At 48.9% G+C, this 16,542-nt stretch overlaps 1 protein-coding gene across 1 annotated transcript in view; it reads left to right on the forward strand.

Moving 5' to 3' along the window:
• The window catches only part of AP2A1 (adaptor related protein complex 2 subunit alpha 1), a 32,893-nt gene that overhangs the window by 3,972 nt on the left and 12,379 nt on the right, over window positions 1-16,542 (forward strand). Inside the window, exons 2-4 of the mRNA XM_082608058.1 lie at window positions 9,130-9,198; window positions 9,329-9,471; window positions 9,690-9,883. Of these exons, the coding sequence (XP_082464184.1) occupies window positions 9,130-9,198; window positions 9,329-9,471; window positions 9,690-9,883 (406 nt within the window). The remainder of the gene's footprint in view (window positions 1-9,129; window positions 9,199-9,328; window positions 9,472-9,689; window positions 9,884-16,542) is intronic.

Consider the following 16,542-nt stretch of genomic DNA (forward strand, 5'->3'; position numbering starts at 1 on the left):
CTATGTGGCTGGTGCAGAGAGGGATGGGATCTGACATTGGGGAGGTGGGCAGAGGCCAGGTTGGTGTTTGTCCTGAGAGCACCGGAGAGGGTTTCAAGCTGGAGTGAGGGCAAAAGAAGGGATGAGGGACATGGATGAGGCTGTGCTCAGAGCTGAGCAGGTGGAGGACGGCGGGGAGTGTGGAGCCATCCTGCTGGAGGATCTGAAGGGCATAGTGGAATTCAGGGGGAAGGAACTAGAAGGAGATGAAAGGCAGGCTTTGTGAAGGAGAGCCAGGAAGGGCAAATTCTGCAGATAAGAAAGGGAGAGGTGAGGCTGGGCCCAGCCTGAGGGCGTAGTCCTATCCTATCTGGAGGGGAGTCAGCCTCCCAGACACTTATCTGACTGGGAGCTCCCTAAGGCAGGAGCTGGGGTTGCCTCCTCTCTAGGGCCCAGCTCTGCACAAGCCCAAGGACAGTGTGAGTGAATGAATGGGAGGGGGGTTGCTAGGCTGCCACAGTGCCCCGAGCTCTCCATGAGGGCACATCCCACTCCAAACTGTGACCCATTCTGTTTGTGGCATCTCCCCCAGCCCCTGGAGCACAGGCCCTGGTCTGATCCCTCCCTGGGTCCCCACTTCCACCTTCTGCAGGGCCTGGCCCACAAGAGTCCTTGGGAGGTGTTTGTTGATTGAATGAATGAATGAATGAATGAACACATCAATCTTTACTGAGCACTGATTGAGTGCCAGACACTTTCTAGGTGATGAGACTAAAACGGTGAGCAAAAGTCCCCTCCCAATGGTGCTCACATTCTAGGGGGGAGATGGACCAATATACAGGAAAATATATAGTGTTCAGGTGTTCAGACAGGTAGCAGTGAGTGTTGGGAGGAAATAAAGCAGGGAAGGGGTGTAGGGGTGTAGGGATGGCGCTTTTATATACGCTGCTCGGAGCATCTCTCACTGAGCAGGTGACATTGGAGCAAAGAAAAATTTGGTGGGTGAACTGGCCTGCAGAATCTGGGAGAAGACATTTTTGGCAGCACAGGCAGCCTGTGCAAAGGCCCTGAGGCAGGACTGTGCTTCGGGTATAGGAGGAATGCGGGGAGAGGGTGGGAGTCGTGGTCAGAGAGGGAGCTGGTGGATCCAGTGACGACTTGCTTTTGCACTGAGCCAGATGGAAGCCAGGGAGAGATTCAGTGCAGAGAAGGGACAGGATTTGACTCATGTTTTCACAGAATCCCTCTGGCCGCTGTGGAGAGAGCAGAAGGAATGAGTCCCACTTTGGTGGTGCTCCAACATCAGTGTGCCGTTGGGGACAGCGCCCCTCCCCCCACGCCCCGCCCAGGGCACTTAAAGGAACTGGCTTTAGGTTATGAGTGGCATCCAGATGCTGGCAACAGATAGATCCAGGCCTGAGCCCCATCCCTTTCTACCTGTGTGTCATCTAGTGACCTCGGTCCACAATCGCATTCAGCATCTCCCCTGTGTCAGGACTGCTCTGGACCCTGTGTCAGGATGCTACACGGAACACAGCCACCCACCCCTGTCCTTGGGGAGCTGGCATTCCCAGCCAGAAGCCGAGGGCTTACAGAGCAGCATATGCCCCCTTAATATGTTAGGCGGCAGCTCAGGGAGGTCTTTGCAGCTACGTTCAAGTAGGGAAATGACAGGGTGTGACTTGGTTGCTCAAGGAGAATGTTTTCTCTCAGAGATGTTGACAGTCTTGATAACATCTAACCCAGGGTTGTCATGCGGCGATCCACATACGTACATTTTTTAAAAAATTGAGGTATAGTTAATTTACCGTGTTATGTTAGTTTCAAGTATACAGCAAAGTGATTCAGTTATACATATATATATTGAATACATATACGTATGTATATATATCCTTTTTCAGGTTCTTTTCCATTCGAGGTTATTACAAGATATTGAGTATAGTTCCCTGTGCTATACAGTAGATCCTTGTTGTTTATCTCTTTTATGTATAGTAGTGTGTGTATGTTAATCTCAAACTCCAAATTTATCTCCCCCCCTCCCCCCCACCCCTGCAGTTTCCCCTTTGGTAACCATAAGTTTATTTTCTGTGTCCGTGAGTGTATTTCTTTTTTTTTTTTTTTTAATTTATTTATTTAGTTTTGGCTGTGTTGGGTCTTTGTTGCTGCACGCGGGGCTTTCTTTAGTTGCAGTGAGTGGGGGCTACTCTTCTTTGCGGTGCGCGGGCTTCTCATTGCAGTAGCTCCTCTCATTGTGGAGCACGGGCTCTAGGCACGCGGGCTTCAGTAGTTGTGGCACGCGGGCTCAGTAGTTATGGCTCACGGGCTCTAGAGCACAGGCTCAGTAGTTGTGGTGCACGGTCTTAGTTGCTCCACGGCATGTGGGATCTTCCCGGACCAGGGATCGAACCCGTGTCCCCTGCAATGGCAGGCGGATTCTCAACCACTGCGCCACCAGGGAAGCCCCGTGAGTGTATTTCTGTTTTGTAAGTCAGTTTATTTGTATCTTTTTTTTAGATTCCACAGATAAGTGATACCGTATGATATTTGTCTTTCTCATATGATATTTGTTACTTCACTTAATATGATAATCTCTAGGTCCATCCACATATGTACATTTAAATTTTCCGTAGTCACATTAAAAAAGTAAAACCAGGGAAATTAACTTTAATATGATTTATTTCCTTTACCCCAGTATGCCCCAAATATTATCTGAATGTGTAATCGATATTTTTTCAATGATTAACAAGACAGTTTATGTTCCTTTCTCAACTCGGAGGCTACAGTTTCTTTGGAAATATTTTCTCTGTCTTAAGAGTTCATAAAACTTATGGTTAAAAAAGAAGATTCACAAAGGGTCCAAGTCGTTCCAAACATACTTTTCCAGTGACTGAGTGGAGGATTGGTTTTTAATGTTTAACTTATTAGAATTAAATAAAATTAGGAATTCAGTCCCTCAGTAGCACCAGCCAATTTTCAAATGTCCAGTGGCCATATGTGGCCAGTGGCTCTGGTGGTGGACCACGTGGGCCAACATGTTCTGAACTTTATAGGGGTCCAGAGTCAACAAGCATCATCTCCCAGAACCCTCTTTGAGGACTCAGGGCTGTTGGGACTTGTGTGGGAGACATTGGAGCACATCCTAGTAGAGAGAAACTTTTGTTGCTTTGTATTGTAAACAGTAGTTGTCTGGAAGGCAATGAAGGGTCTTGCAGTGAGGTGCCAGCCAGTGCCTGGGTTACAGCCATAAAAGCATGTCAGTCCCTTCATGGTAGTCCAGGTTTGTTAGGATGCCTTTTGTGGCAGTGACAGCCCCACCCTGATGCCCCAGGTTAAATGCTTAGGGAGGCTTATTTCCCCTCCCCAGAAGCCCCAAGGTCCTTCTGGAGCGGTCAACAGTAACCTGCCCTGGCCTGTAGCAAGGGGGTGGCCTCTTTTCCACCTGCACGGTCCTCACAGCAACAGCTGCAGGCAGAATGGGAGCCCCTGCCCTCCCATGGCTCCCCAGCACCCTCAGAAAAGCCAAGAGGTTGCACCGTCTGTCCCCGCCTGCTGTGCTAGCCCCCAGGCCTTTGCACAAGCTGGTCCTCATGCCCAGAGCACACCTCCCCTTATTTCTGCGTGGTCCATTTCAGCCTTGTCTTTTGAGCCTGAAATCCCAGGAGCGGGGAATTCCCTGGCGGTCCAGTGGTTAGGGCTCCATGCTTCCACTGCAGCGGGCATGGGTTCTATCGTTGTTGGGGAACTAAGATCCCACATGCTGCAGCGTGGCCAAAAAGGAAAAACAAAAAACAAAAAAAATCCCAGGAGCTGGCCAAAAAAAAAAAAAAAGTCCCAGGAACTGGCTACCAGGAAGCCTTCCTTCCCACATCTGATTCCAGCCTCCCAGCCCCCACTGTGTTTGCCTCTGTGAAAGTTTTCCCCATTGTCCCTGTCAGCCTCTCCAATCAAGGAGCATCCCCAGGGCAGAGCAGGTGTGACTCATCCCTGAGCTTGGCCCAGGGAATGTTTGAAGATAAAGGAATCTCTTTAAAGCATCCTGAAATGCTTGAATGCCTCCTGTGACGGGGAGCTCATCCCCCTGTCGCAGGCTGGCCGAGTGATGGGAAGTTTCTTCCACGAGCCCAGTTCTGTCACAGCCGCCTTCAGCCCCTTTCTCCCATGCGTTACCCTCAGCAGCACCCAGGTGCTGTCTCTGGGCACCCAGGCTCTAGATATTTGCAGAGGTTATGTGCTCTGCTGGAATGCATTTCCTCTAGGGCCACAGAGCATTCTCTTTTGGAGACCTGATGCTTTGTTCTTTCTGTGAATTCTTTTTTGTAGCAAAGTATATTGGTGGTGCAGAAGACAATATCAAATAGACGTGAACAATTGAAACACTAAGGAGAAAACATATACACACACAAACATATATTCTTTGAATATTCCTTACTTTAAATTTTATTTATTTATTTATGGCTGCGTTGGGTCTTTGTTGCTGCGCGCGGGCTTTCTCTAGTTGCGGCGAGCGGGGGGCTACTCTCCTTTGCGGTGCACGGGCTTCTCCTTGCAGTGGCTTCTCTTGTTGTGGAGCACAGGCTTTAGGTGCGCGGGCTTAAGTAGTTGTGGCTCGCGGGCTCTAGAGCGCAGGCTCAGTAGTTGTGGTACGCTGGCTTCATTGCTTCGCAGCATGTGGGCTCTTCCAAGACCAGGACTCGAACCCTGTGTCCCCTGCACTGGCAGGCGGATTCTTAACCACTGCACCACCAGGGAAGCCCTAAAAATTTATTTTTAATTTTTATACATAGCAGGCACTAATAATTTTTTTTATTAAGTGAGTGAAATGTCCAACTATAGCATAATAATTAAATAAATTACTGGATAATTCACTCAGCCGACTATCATAAATTCTTTTATTAGGAAACGGATTCTCATACCATGATGGTGGGATATAAACTGGTTCATTATGGGAGAGCCATTTGCCTTCATATATCAGAAAAATTTGAAAATGGGCATACTCGTTGCTCTAAGAACTTTATTTCCAGGACTTTATTCTAAAAACAAATTACATAGTGTTATCATTTAGCTATAAAGAGGTGTATTGAAGAACACTTCAGATTAGCCAAAATTTATGAACTATGGCCATTATTTTTCTTTTCCGTATTCTCTGTCATGTGCTTATGTTATCTTTGAATTTTTTTTTTTTTGGGCCACACCCCGCGGCTTGCAGGATCTTAGTTCTGTCACCAGGGATTGAACCAGAGCCAAAGTGCCGAGTCCTAACCACTGAACCACCAGGGAATGCCTGCATATTCTTTAAATTGTCCATATCTGTTTTATATTCTCTTCTACATCATTGATATACTTCACTATAAAAATATATTCATATATATTTGTATACAAATATATTAACTTGTATATTCACATATACATATATAGTGTATCTATAAAGAAAAGCTCACAGATCAGAAGTGATGAATTTTGATGAATTTTCCCCAACTGAACACAGCTGCGTAACTGGCCCCCAGGGGCAAAAACAACATCCTAGCTCCCTGGCACCCCCGTTCCCCACTACTCAGTCATCCAACACCATAGGTTAGTTTTGCCTGCTTCGTAAAGCTTTTAATAGAGGTACACGAAGGCCAGAGAGGGCTCTAGGCTCAGTAATTTAATTGCCGCGCAGATATCCGTCCGTCTGTGGTAAAAGTTAGGCAGCCACTGTGTGCTATATGGTCCATCTATAAAAGCGGTTTGGTGTTTTTTTTCTCGTCCCTACAGAATAGTTTTAAGGCAACTGATTAGACCAATTGTGTGGTCATCCTCAGGTTAGGAGGAGAACGGAACATGCGCACCAGTTTTGAGGGGCTGCCGTGCTGGTCACTGCCCCTGCCCTGCCCCGCCCCCAGAGGGAGGCGCTGACCCGACCCCCTGGCCACCCTCCGCTGGGCACGCCTCAGCAGTGTGACATGGTTCTGGCTTAGTTCTCGCTGGTGAACTGCTCCTGAACCCTCCTCATCTTTCACGGCCCTCCTCAAATGTCCCCTATTCTTGACAGCCACCAGCAAGGCCCCCGGGGGTGTCTGGGTGACCTCCAATTGCGCCCATCTCGCTCAGGTGTGGGGACGGGACCCAGCTGCCTGCGCCCCACCAAGCCAGGAGTCCCTGGGGGAGGATCAAAAGTGCCAGATCTGCGTGGGTCCTGGGTGCCCAGCGTTGCCCCACTCAGGCCTGGCCCACTGGGCTTAGGAAACGTGTAATTAATAAATGAAGCATCAGATGGCCTCTGGGCCACACAGGCCAATTCAGCCTCATCGCTGAGGTACTGGCCCTTCATCGCCTGGGTCCCAGAGACCTCCCTCCCTCCCTGAGGCCTGGGAGTGGGTCACTCTGTACCTCTTCAGACCCTTTTTTTTTTACACAACTTCATGCCTTTCCTGAGCTCAGGCACTCAGTAAACCTGTGGAACGTGGAGTCACTACCCAGAAAAGTGGCAGACGCTGGCCCTACCCTCGGGGCTCTGGTGTGGTCTGGGGACAGCAGCAGACCCAGACACGCACAGCAGCGTTGAGGGAGGTGACCCGGGCAGTGTGGGAGCCCAGGAAAGGCCCAAGAGCAGCGCTACCCAGAGTGCAAGCCACATGTGTGGTTTTTAACTTCTTCAGGAACCACTTTTTTGTTAGTAGAAAGTAGAACGGAATGGGCCAAATTAATTTTAATAATATGTTTGTATAATCTGATACACCCCCAATATTCTTTTTTTAATATTTATTTATTTATTTTATTTTGGCTGCCCCAAATCTTAGTTGTGTCACGTGGGATCTTTTTAGTTGCGGCATGCAGGCAACTAAATATTCTCATTTCAACATGTATTCAATATTTAAAAATTTTTTTGATTTAAAAATTTTTAAACAACTAATTAATTATATTTTTAACTTTGTAATGAGATAGTTTACATATCTCTTTTGAAATTAATTAATTTGGTTGTGCCGGGTCTTACTTGCGGCAGGCAGGCTCCATAGTTGTGGCATGCATGTGGGATCTAGTTCCCTGACCAGGGATTGAACCCGGGCCCCCTGCATTGGGAGCACAAAGTCTTAACCACTGTGCCACCAGGGAAGTCCCTACATTTCTTTTTTTTTTTCCACACTCAACCTTCCAAACCCTGTGTGTCTTTGCCACTTACTGCCCATCTCAGTTGGGAACAGCCACGTTTTAGGTGCTTGAGAGCCACCTGGCTGATGGCTGCCGTAATGGACACGGCAGCTCTAGTGTCTATTTGGAACTGATCAGGAGGTACTAATCAAAGGGGGCTTCCTGGAGGAGGTGATAGCTGAAGTGAGGCTTATGGGAACTTCCCGGAAGTTGGGAATAGGTGGTGAGGCAGGAAATCTAAAGAGAAAGAGAGCACATACCCTCACTTTCTCCTTCATTCACTCATTCATTTGAACCTCCCAGTTGGCTGGCCACATGTGGATGACACAGCCATGGGTCAGAGCAGGCTCCACCATTCAGATGACCAGACATTTATTAAGCACCTGCTATATGCTGGGCACCGTTCTAGAAGCTCCCCTGTGATGCTTATAATCTGAAGGGGGAGCCGAGGTTTGACAGTAAAGATAAATAAAATAGTTACATGGTGTGAAATGAGCCAGGGAAGACTTTTTTTTCAAAATATTTATTTATTTGGCTGCACTGGGTCTTTAGTTGTGGCATGCAGGGTCTAGTTCCTTTACCAGGGATCAAACCCGGGTGCCCTGCACTGGGAGCACGGAGTCTTTTTTTTCTTTTCTTTTTTAAATTTATTTCTTAGAAATTTATTTTATTTATTTTATTTTTGGCTGCATTGGGGTCTTTGTTTCTGTGCGTGGGCTTTCTCTAGTTGTGGTGAGTGGGGGCTTCTCATGGCAGTGGCCTCTCTTGTTGTGGAGAACGGGCTGTAGGCACTTGGGCTCAGTAGTTGTGGCTTGCAGGCTCTAGGGCGCAGGCTCAGTAGTTGTGGCACACAGGCTTAGTTGCTCCGCGGCATGTGGGATCTTCCCGGACCAGGGATCGAACCCACGTCCCCTGCATTGTCAGGCGGATTCTTAACCACTGTGCCACCAGGGAAGCCCGGGAGCCCGGAGTCTTAACCGCTGGGCCACCAGGGAAGTCCCAGGACATTTTTTTTAAATGATGGAAACAGAAGAAGAAGGCACTGACTTTAAAGAACTGGCCAAGAGGGAATTCTGTGGCAGTCCAGTGGTTAGGACTCCGCACTTGCACTGCCAGGGGCCCTGGTTCGATATCTGGTTGGGGAACTAAGATCGCACAAGCTGTGTGGCACGGCCAAAAAATAACAATAATAAATAAATAGAGAATTGGTCAAGAAAGGCGTCTTGGAGGAGGTGACAAGAGCTGAGACCCAAGTGATGAGAAGATAACTGGATAGATGGGCAGGTGGAGGGCACAGCATGTGCAAAGGCCGTGGAGGTGGGAAGGAGTGTGAATTGTCCCTGGAACTGACGGAGGCCTGCGAGGTGGGGACACACAGCAAGATGGTGAGGGGTGACACTGGTGGGGTGGCCAGGGCAGGGCCAGAGGGCTTGGTAGCCACGGGGTGGAATCCCCCCAGTGGGAAGCAGGGATGCCAGAAAGGAGGCTGCCACAGTGATCTGGCTGGGCGGGCGGAGGTGGGGAGCCGGGAGCTCAGGACCCAATGCCTGGCAACTGGCTGGAATTGGGAAGGTGCGGGCCGAGCAGTTTTCAGGAGACACTGAGCTCTGGGGGTGTGGTCAGGGTGAGGGTCCAGGGGGCCAGTTCGAAGGCAGCCGATCTCTGCATTCATTCATTCATTACATATTTCCTGCCAGGGGCATATTTCAGCTGGGGGCTGGTGCAGTGGTAACCGGAGCCATGGGTGGGACAGGAGCTGGAAGAGGGAGGGAGGCAGGGAGCGCCCCAGAGTATGTGCTGGGCTTCTCCTCTGGGTGGTAGGGACCAAAGAGCCGAGGTTCCCACCTCTTGGAAGCTCCCAGCTAGAGACAGGGCCCAGGCCTTGCCTAAGCCCCCTGGACCTGGAGCCCCAGGGTGGGGAGAGTCTGACCTTCCAGCCGGAAGGACCTTGCCCAGGAAAGTGAGGGCAGGTGGCTCAACTCTCTGGGACCCTCCTGACCTGTCCTGCCTTCTTCCTTCCAGGTAAGAGCAAGGAGGCGGAGATTAAGAGAATTAACAAGGAACTGGCCAACATCCGCTCCAAGTTCAAGGGTATGCTGGGGGCCCAGGCTCCTGGGTCTGTGGGAGGAGCGGGCTGTGCGCTGGGGCTGGGATACCTGGGACTTGTAGGTATGATCCTTCCTCATTTTTGCCTCCCCTTTCTTCCTTCCTCTGGCCCCAGGTGACAAAGCCTTGGACGGCTACAGCAAGAAAAAGTATGTGTGTAAACTGCTCTTCATTTTCCTGCTTGGCCACGACATCGACTTTGGGCACATGGAGGCCGTGAACCTGCTGAGCTCCAACAAGTACACGGAGAAGCAGATAGTGAGTCTGAGCGGGGAGGGGCCGGGGGCCTGGACTCCTGGGTCTGAGGGGGGAGGGTCTGGGGGCCTGGATCCTGGGTCTGAGGGGGGAGTGGCCGGGGCCTGGATCCTGCGTCTGAGGGAGGAGGGACCGGAAGTGCAGACTCCAGCGTTGAGGGTTGGGGTCTAGGGCCAGTTAACCACAAGGCTCCAAGCCCCCCACCTCCCTCCCCAACCCAGGGTTACCTGTTCATCTCGGTGCTGGTGAACTCCAACTCGGAGCTGATCCGGCTCATCAACAATGCCATCAAGAATGACCTGGCCAGCCGCAACCCCACCTTCATGTGCCTGGCCCTGCACTGCATCGCCAACGTGGGCAGCCGTGAGATGGGCGAGGCCTTTGCCGCTGACATCCCTCGCATCTTGGTGGCTGGGTGAGGCGTTGGGGACCCAGGTTGGGGGATGGGGTAGACCCAACCCAGTTTGAGGGTCAGAGAGGCTGTGTCACCTGCCCAGGGTCTCCCAGCCGGGCTTGGCACCACTATGATTCTGGTGGCAGCCCCATGGTTGTCTCTTGTCATCTCACCAAAGTGACTCGACAGTGTAAGGCAGCTTCCCAACAAAGCCAGTGGGATGTCTGTCTGATTGACCTTTAACATCTAGTAAAGAAGAGGTGATAACCTTAAGTTATGTCGGTGACAGCCCTCCAGAACTTCTGCCTCTTCTCCATTCATTCATTCAACCAACATCTGAGCGTATATGTGCGAGGCGCCATGCTGATTGCTGGGGATGTAGCCATGACTAGAAACAGACATGGTCATCCTCCTCCCAGTGTTCACGGGCTAGAGTGGGGGATAAACATCGACTGAATAATTTCAGAATGAAACATATATTTCCTCTCAGAACCATGCTGTGGGGTGCAGAAGCCCATAGGGCATGTAGTAGGCATGCCTGACCTAGCCTGGGGGATCAGGGGGTGCTTCTCAGAGGAAGTGGGATCAAGCTGAGACCTGGGTGAGGAGGAGGAGTTGGCTGTGGAAAAGGGAAAGGCGTGAAGGGTGGTGGATCAGCCTGTGTGATCTTTCTGAAGCAGGAGGTTGTTCAGCAAACACTTCTTGAGCACCTGCAATGTGCCGGGCACTGTTCTGGGCATGGGAAGGCAGGAGGGAGCAGCAGAGACAGTCATGCCCATTCTCGGGGAGCTTACATCTCGGGGGGAATCCGAAGAGCAAACACAGGCAAAGAAGTGAGTTGAGTTCGGATAGTGACAATTCCTCTGAAGAAAACAAAACAGGGTCGTGGGGGGCAGCAGAGATGGTGGGGAAGGCTACTTAAGTCAGATTCATCAGGGAGGGTCTCTGCAAAAGGTGACATGTAATTTGAGACTGGAATGATGAGGAGAAGACAGTCATTCAGAAATGTTGGAAGGTATCTCCTCACACCAGTCAGAGTGGCCATCACCAAAAAATCTACAAACAATCGATGCTGAAGAGGGTGTGGAGAAAAGGGAACCCTCTTGCACTGTTGGTGGGAATGTAAATTGATACAGCCACTATGGAGAACAGTATGGAGGTTCCTTAAAAAACTAAAAATAGAATTACCATATGACCCAGCAATCCCACTACTGGGCATATACCCTGAAAAAACCATAATTCAAAAAGAGTCATGTACCAAAATGTTCAATGCAGCACTATTTACAAAGCCAGGATATGGAAGCAGCCTAAGTGTCCATCGACAGATGAATGGATAAAGAAGATGTGGCACATATATACAATGGAATATTACTCAGCCATAAAAGGAAATGAAATTGAGTTATTTGTAGTGAGGTGGATGGACCTAGAGTCTGTCATACAGAGTGAAGTAAGTCAGAAAGAGAAAAACAAATACCATATGCTAACACATATATATGGAATCTAAAAAAAAAATGATTCTGAAGAACCTAGGGACGGGACAGGAATAAAGACGCAGATGCAGAGAATGGACTTGAGGACGCAGGGAGGGGGAAGAGTAAGCTGGGACGAAGTGAGAGAGTGGCATGGACATATATACACTACCAACTGTAAAATAGCTAGCTAGTGGGAAGCAGCTGCATAGCGCAGGGAGATCAGCTCAGTGCTTTGTGACCACCTAGAAAGGTGGGATAGGGAGGGTGGGAGTTAGACGCAAGAGGGAGGGGATATGGGGATATATGTATGCCTATAGCTGATTCACTTTGTTATACAGCAGCAACTAACACAACAATGTAGAGCAATTATACCCCAATAAAGATGTTAGAAAAAAAAAAAGGTTGGAGTAGTGCTCCAAACAAAAGGAGCAGCAAGTACAAAGGCCCTGAGGTAGGCATGAGCTTTGTACATTCAAGGAACCAAGAGATAGTGTCTCTGGCTTGACTGTGGTGAACAAGCGAGAGAATAAGGGGAGTATGGATTTATTCTAATTGAAACTGGGAGGCAATAGGTGTGTTTTGAGCAGATAAATGACATGCTTGGCTTTGTTTTTTTATTTTATTTTATCTTTAATTTTTATTTATTTTTAATTTTTGGCTGCATTGGGTTTTCGTTGCTGCACATGGGCTTTCTCTAGTTGCGGTGAGTGGGAACTACTCTTCATTGTAGGGCTCGGGCTTCTCATTGTGGTGGCTTCTCTTGTTGCAGAGCATGGGCTCTAGGCGCACGGGCTTCAGTAGTTGTGGCTCATAGACTCTAGAGTGCAGGCTCAGTAGTTGTGGCACACAGGCTTAGTTACTCCTCAGCATGTGAGATCTTCCCGGACCGCGGCTCGAACCCGTGCCCCCTGCATTGGCAGGCAGATTCTTAACCACTGCACCACCAGGGAAGCCCCTGGTTTTTTTTTTTTTTTAATGTTTTAAAATTTTATTTATTTATTTTTGGCTGTGTTGGGTCTTCATTTCTGTGCGTGGGCTTTCTCTAGTTGTGGCGAGCAGGGGCCACTATTCATCGCGGTGCGCGGGCCTCTCACTGTCGTGGCCTCGCTTGTTGCGGAGCACAAGCTCCAGACGCGCAGGCTCAGTAGTTGTGGCTCACGGGCCTAGTTGCTCCGTGGCAAGTGGGATCTTCCCAGACCAGGGCTCGAACCCGTGTCCCCTGCATTGGCAGGCAGATTCTTAACCACTGCGCCACCAGGGAAGCCTGCCCCTGTTTTTTTGTTTGTTTGTTTTTGGCTTATTTATTTGTTTGTTTATTTATTTATGAAGCCTCTGTCTTTTTAAAAGATCACTCAACCTGGTGCGGGAGAAGGTAGGACTTGTATTTCTGGCAGCTTGTGGGCTAGATTCCTGCCTGAGGGTCTCCCCAAAACCCAGTTATCAATTTGGGTTAAAAGAAGAAAGGAAATATTCTTCAATGTATTCATGAGCTAGCAAGAAAACAAGGAGACACACAGGCCACAAGCCAAGAGGAGCCTGACACCCAGGGAGGTGAGCAGAGTGCCTAAGCTGGATTTTGCTTAGGGCATTTGCTGACCTGGATGAACTTAAGTATTGGTTTTGGGGCCCTGTAGCCTCTGGGAACAGAAGACAAACTGGTTCAAGCAGGGACTCCAGAGGCCACACTTCAAAGTGAGGGTGACCTAGAAATAAATCCCCTTAGGGTCTATAAGCAAAATTACCCTTTTTGAACTTTGGCATGGAACAGCCCACACACTGGTGTTCAGTCCGATTTTCCCCTTCCTGGGTCATCCATAGGACCTTAAGCCAAACTTTAGCATAAGCGACACAAACTGCTAGTACCCCAGTGCTTGACAGAAACAAACAAGTCTTTTTGGGAGAAACCCACTTTCACCATAGGCCTCAATGATTTCCACAGATGAAGCTCCAAGTTACATGAGTAGCTCACAGTCGAAAATGACTAAACACAAGACGCAAGGCACCGTGAGGGAGAACCAGCAGAAAGAAAATGGAAAATAACAGTTGGATTGGAGTTTTCATACAGAATGTAAGATGAGTATGCTTAATATGTTTCAAGAAAAAAGAGAACAATTTAAAAATGGAATGAAGTGTGAGCATTTTTTTAAAAGAAATGGACAACATTTAAATTAAAAAAAAAATTAAGTGGTCTAGTTTAGCAGCAGAGTAGACAGAACCAAACCAAGGCAGAAGAACTGGAGAAATTAATCAGAATGCAGCCCAGAGAAACAAAGAGATGGAAAAATTTAAAAGAGAGGTTAAGAGTCAAGGGAGATAAAATCTAACAACACTCTTTAGAGTTCTAGAAAGAGAGAAGGGAGAGAATCATAACAGAGGCAGTGTTTGAACAGATTATGGCTAAGAATATACCAGAACCAATGAAAGAACATGATCCTTAGATTCAAGTAGCCTAGAGACTGTTGGGGGCACCAAGCGTGGTAGCAGGGAGACCATTGAGATGTCTGTTGCCATCCTGGGCAGAGCTGATGGTGGCTGGGACCAGGGTTGTTGCAGAAAATAGTTACTAGAGCTGTATGTTTTGGAAGGAAAGACAACAGTACTGATTGTATATGGTGTAAGAGAGAGAGAGGAGTGAAGTTGAACAGGTGGATGAATGATGGAGGAGGGAGTGGGGGAGAACCAAGTGAAGGAGGGGGAGGATCCAGAGTTGGGTTTGGCCATGTTGAATCTGAGATGCCTAGTAGACAAAGTCAAAACAAATAAGTAGGGACTTCCCTGGTGGTGCAGTGGTTAAGAATCCGCCTGCCAATGCAGGGGACACGGGTTCCCTGGTGGTGCAGTGGTTAAGAATCCGCTTGCCAATGCAGGGGACACAGGTTCGAGCCCTGGTCTGGGAAGATCCCACATGCTGCAGAGCAACTAACCCCGTGCACCACAGCTACTGAGCCCATGCTCTAGAGCCCATGAGCCACAACTACTAAGCCTGTGCGCCACAACTACTGAAGCCTGCACGCCTAGAGCCTGTGCTCCGCAACGAGAGAAGCCACTGCAATGAGAAGCCTGCCCACCGCAACAAAGAGTAGCCCCCGCTCAACACAACCAGAGAAGAGCCCGCGTGCAGCGATGAAGACCCAGTGCAGCCAAAAATTAATTAATTAATTAATTTTTTTAAAAAAGTAAAACTAATTTCTTTTTTTTTTTTTTTAAATTTTTGGTTGCACCGTGTGGCACACGGGATCTTAGTTTCCCCACCAGGCGTTAAACCTGTGCCCCCTGCAGTGGAAGCTCAGGGTCCTAACCACTGGACCGCCAGAGGAATTCCCCATCTAATTTTAATATTTTAATCTCACCTGATCCATCCAGAATCATTTTGACATTGGATCAACATACACATTATCCAATATTTTTTGCGTTAAGTCTGAAACCACTGTGTAATTTACACACATGGCATCTCAGTCTGGACTCACTCCGTTCAAGAGCTCGGTAGCTTCATGTCGCTGGGGGCCACCAGATGGGACAGCGCAGGGTGGATGATAATTAAAGCCACGGCCGGATGAGGTCCCTCAGGCAGGATGTGACCAGAGAAGAGAAGAGACCAAAGGCTGAGGGCTGGGGTGATCCAGCGTGTGGAAGTCTGGCCAAAGAGAGGGAGGAAAATGCAGAATGGGCTGTGGCTCGGAGCTTGGAGAAGAAACTTTCATGGAGGAGGGAGTGGTCAGCCATGGTGAATGCTGCTGACTGTTTCTTTAAGATCAGGACAGGCAGCTGGCATTGGCTTGGCTGAGTCAGGTGGCCAGTCACCCTGATTGGGGAGAACTTGGCACCTCTGAGGGCTGAGAAAGAAGCCAGTGTGACAAACATATATGAGCACAGGTGATGTCCCTGTTTCACACAAGGGGCCCTGCCCTGCCAAAGTCACAGGCCACAGTGGGCTTGTCTGACTATAGGCTGGGCTCTCAGCACTGGAAACTTGACCTTGACAGTGACTGGGGCACAGAGGAACTGTTTTTATGTTTTTGATTTTTTGTTTTGTTCTGGTTTGGGCTGCACCACGTGGCTTGAGGATATTCCCTGTACGGGGACTGAACCTGGGCCACGGCAGTGAAAGCCCAGAATCCTAACCACTAGACCACCAGGAAACTCTGGGTTACTGTTTTTTTAGGTAGTTGTGTTTTGTTTTTTTTTTTAATTTGAGGTAAAATTCACATAACATAAAGGTCACCATTTTAAGCACTTTAAAGTGTACAGTTCGGTGGTCTTTAGTCCATTCACAGTGTTGTTCAAGCATCCCCACTATCTAATTGCAGAACATTTCCATCACCCAAAAAAGAAGCCCTGTGCCCATCAGCAGTCATTCCCCAGACCCTCTCTCCCCAGCCCCAGGCAATCTCTACTATGCTCTCTGTCTCTAAAGATTTGCCTATTCTGGACATTTCAGAAAAATGGAATCACACAGTATGCGGCCTTTGTGTCTGGCTTCTTTTCTCTTGGCATAATGATTTTGAGGTTCATCCCTGTTGTAGTATGTGTCAGGGCTTCATTCCTTTTTTATGAGCCAATAATAACATTCCACTCTATGGATGGACCACAATTTATTTCTCCGTTCATCACCAAGTTTCCACCTTTCGGCTGTATTGAATAATGCACGCATTTGTGTGAACTCTGTTTTCGGTTCTGTTGCGGAGCGGCTGGGCCCGTGAGCTGTGGCCGCTGGGCCTGCGCGTCCGGAGCCTGTGCTCCGCAACGGGAGAGGCCACGGCGGTGAGAGGCCCGCGTACAGCAAAAAAAAAAAAGAAAGAAAGAAAGAACAACTTTATCTGATACTCTGTGGATTATTTATTTATTTATTTATTTTGGCTGCATCAAGTCTTAGTTGCAGTGTGCAGGATCTTTTGTCGCAGTGCGCGGACTCTTCGTTGTGGCGCAAGGGCTTCTCTCTAGTTGTGGCACGTGGGTTCCAGAGCACGTGGGCTCAGTAGTTGCAGCATGCGGGCTTAGTTGCCCTGCAGCCTGTGGGATCTTAGTTCCCCGAGCAGGGGTCGAACCCGTGTACCCTGCATTGGAAGGCGGATTCTTAACCACTGGACAACCAGGGAAGTCCCTGTGAGGACACACTTTGGACCAGTTTGTCCACCACTCTGTCCACAGAGCCGACAGCAGTGCCCGGTTCCCAGTAGGTGCTCAATAAGTGGCCGGTAACTGAATGAA

Source organism: Mesoplodon mirus, assembly GCF_964341445.2.
Source record: "Mesoplodon mirus genome assembly, chromosome: 19".
Lineage (NCBI taxonomy): Eukaryota > Metazoa > Chordata > Mammalia > Artiodactyla > Ziphiidae > Mesoplodon > Mesoplodon mirus.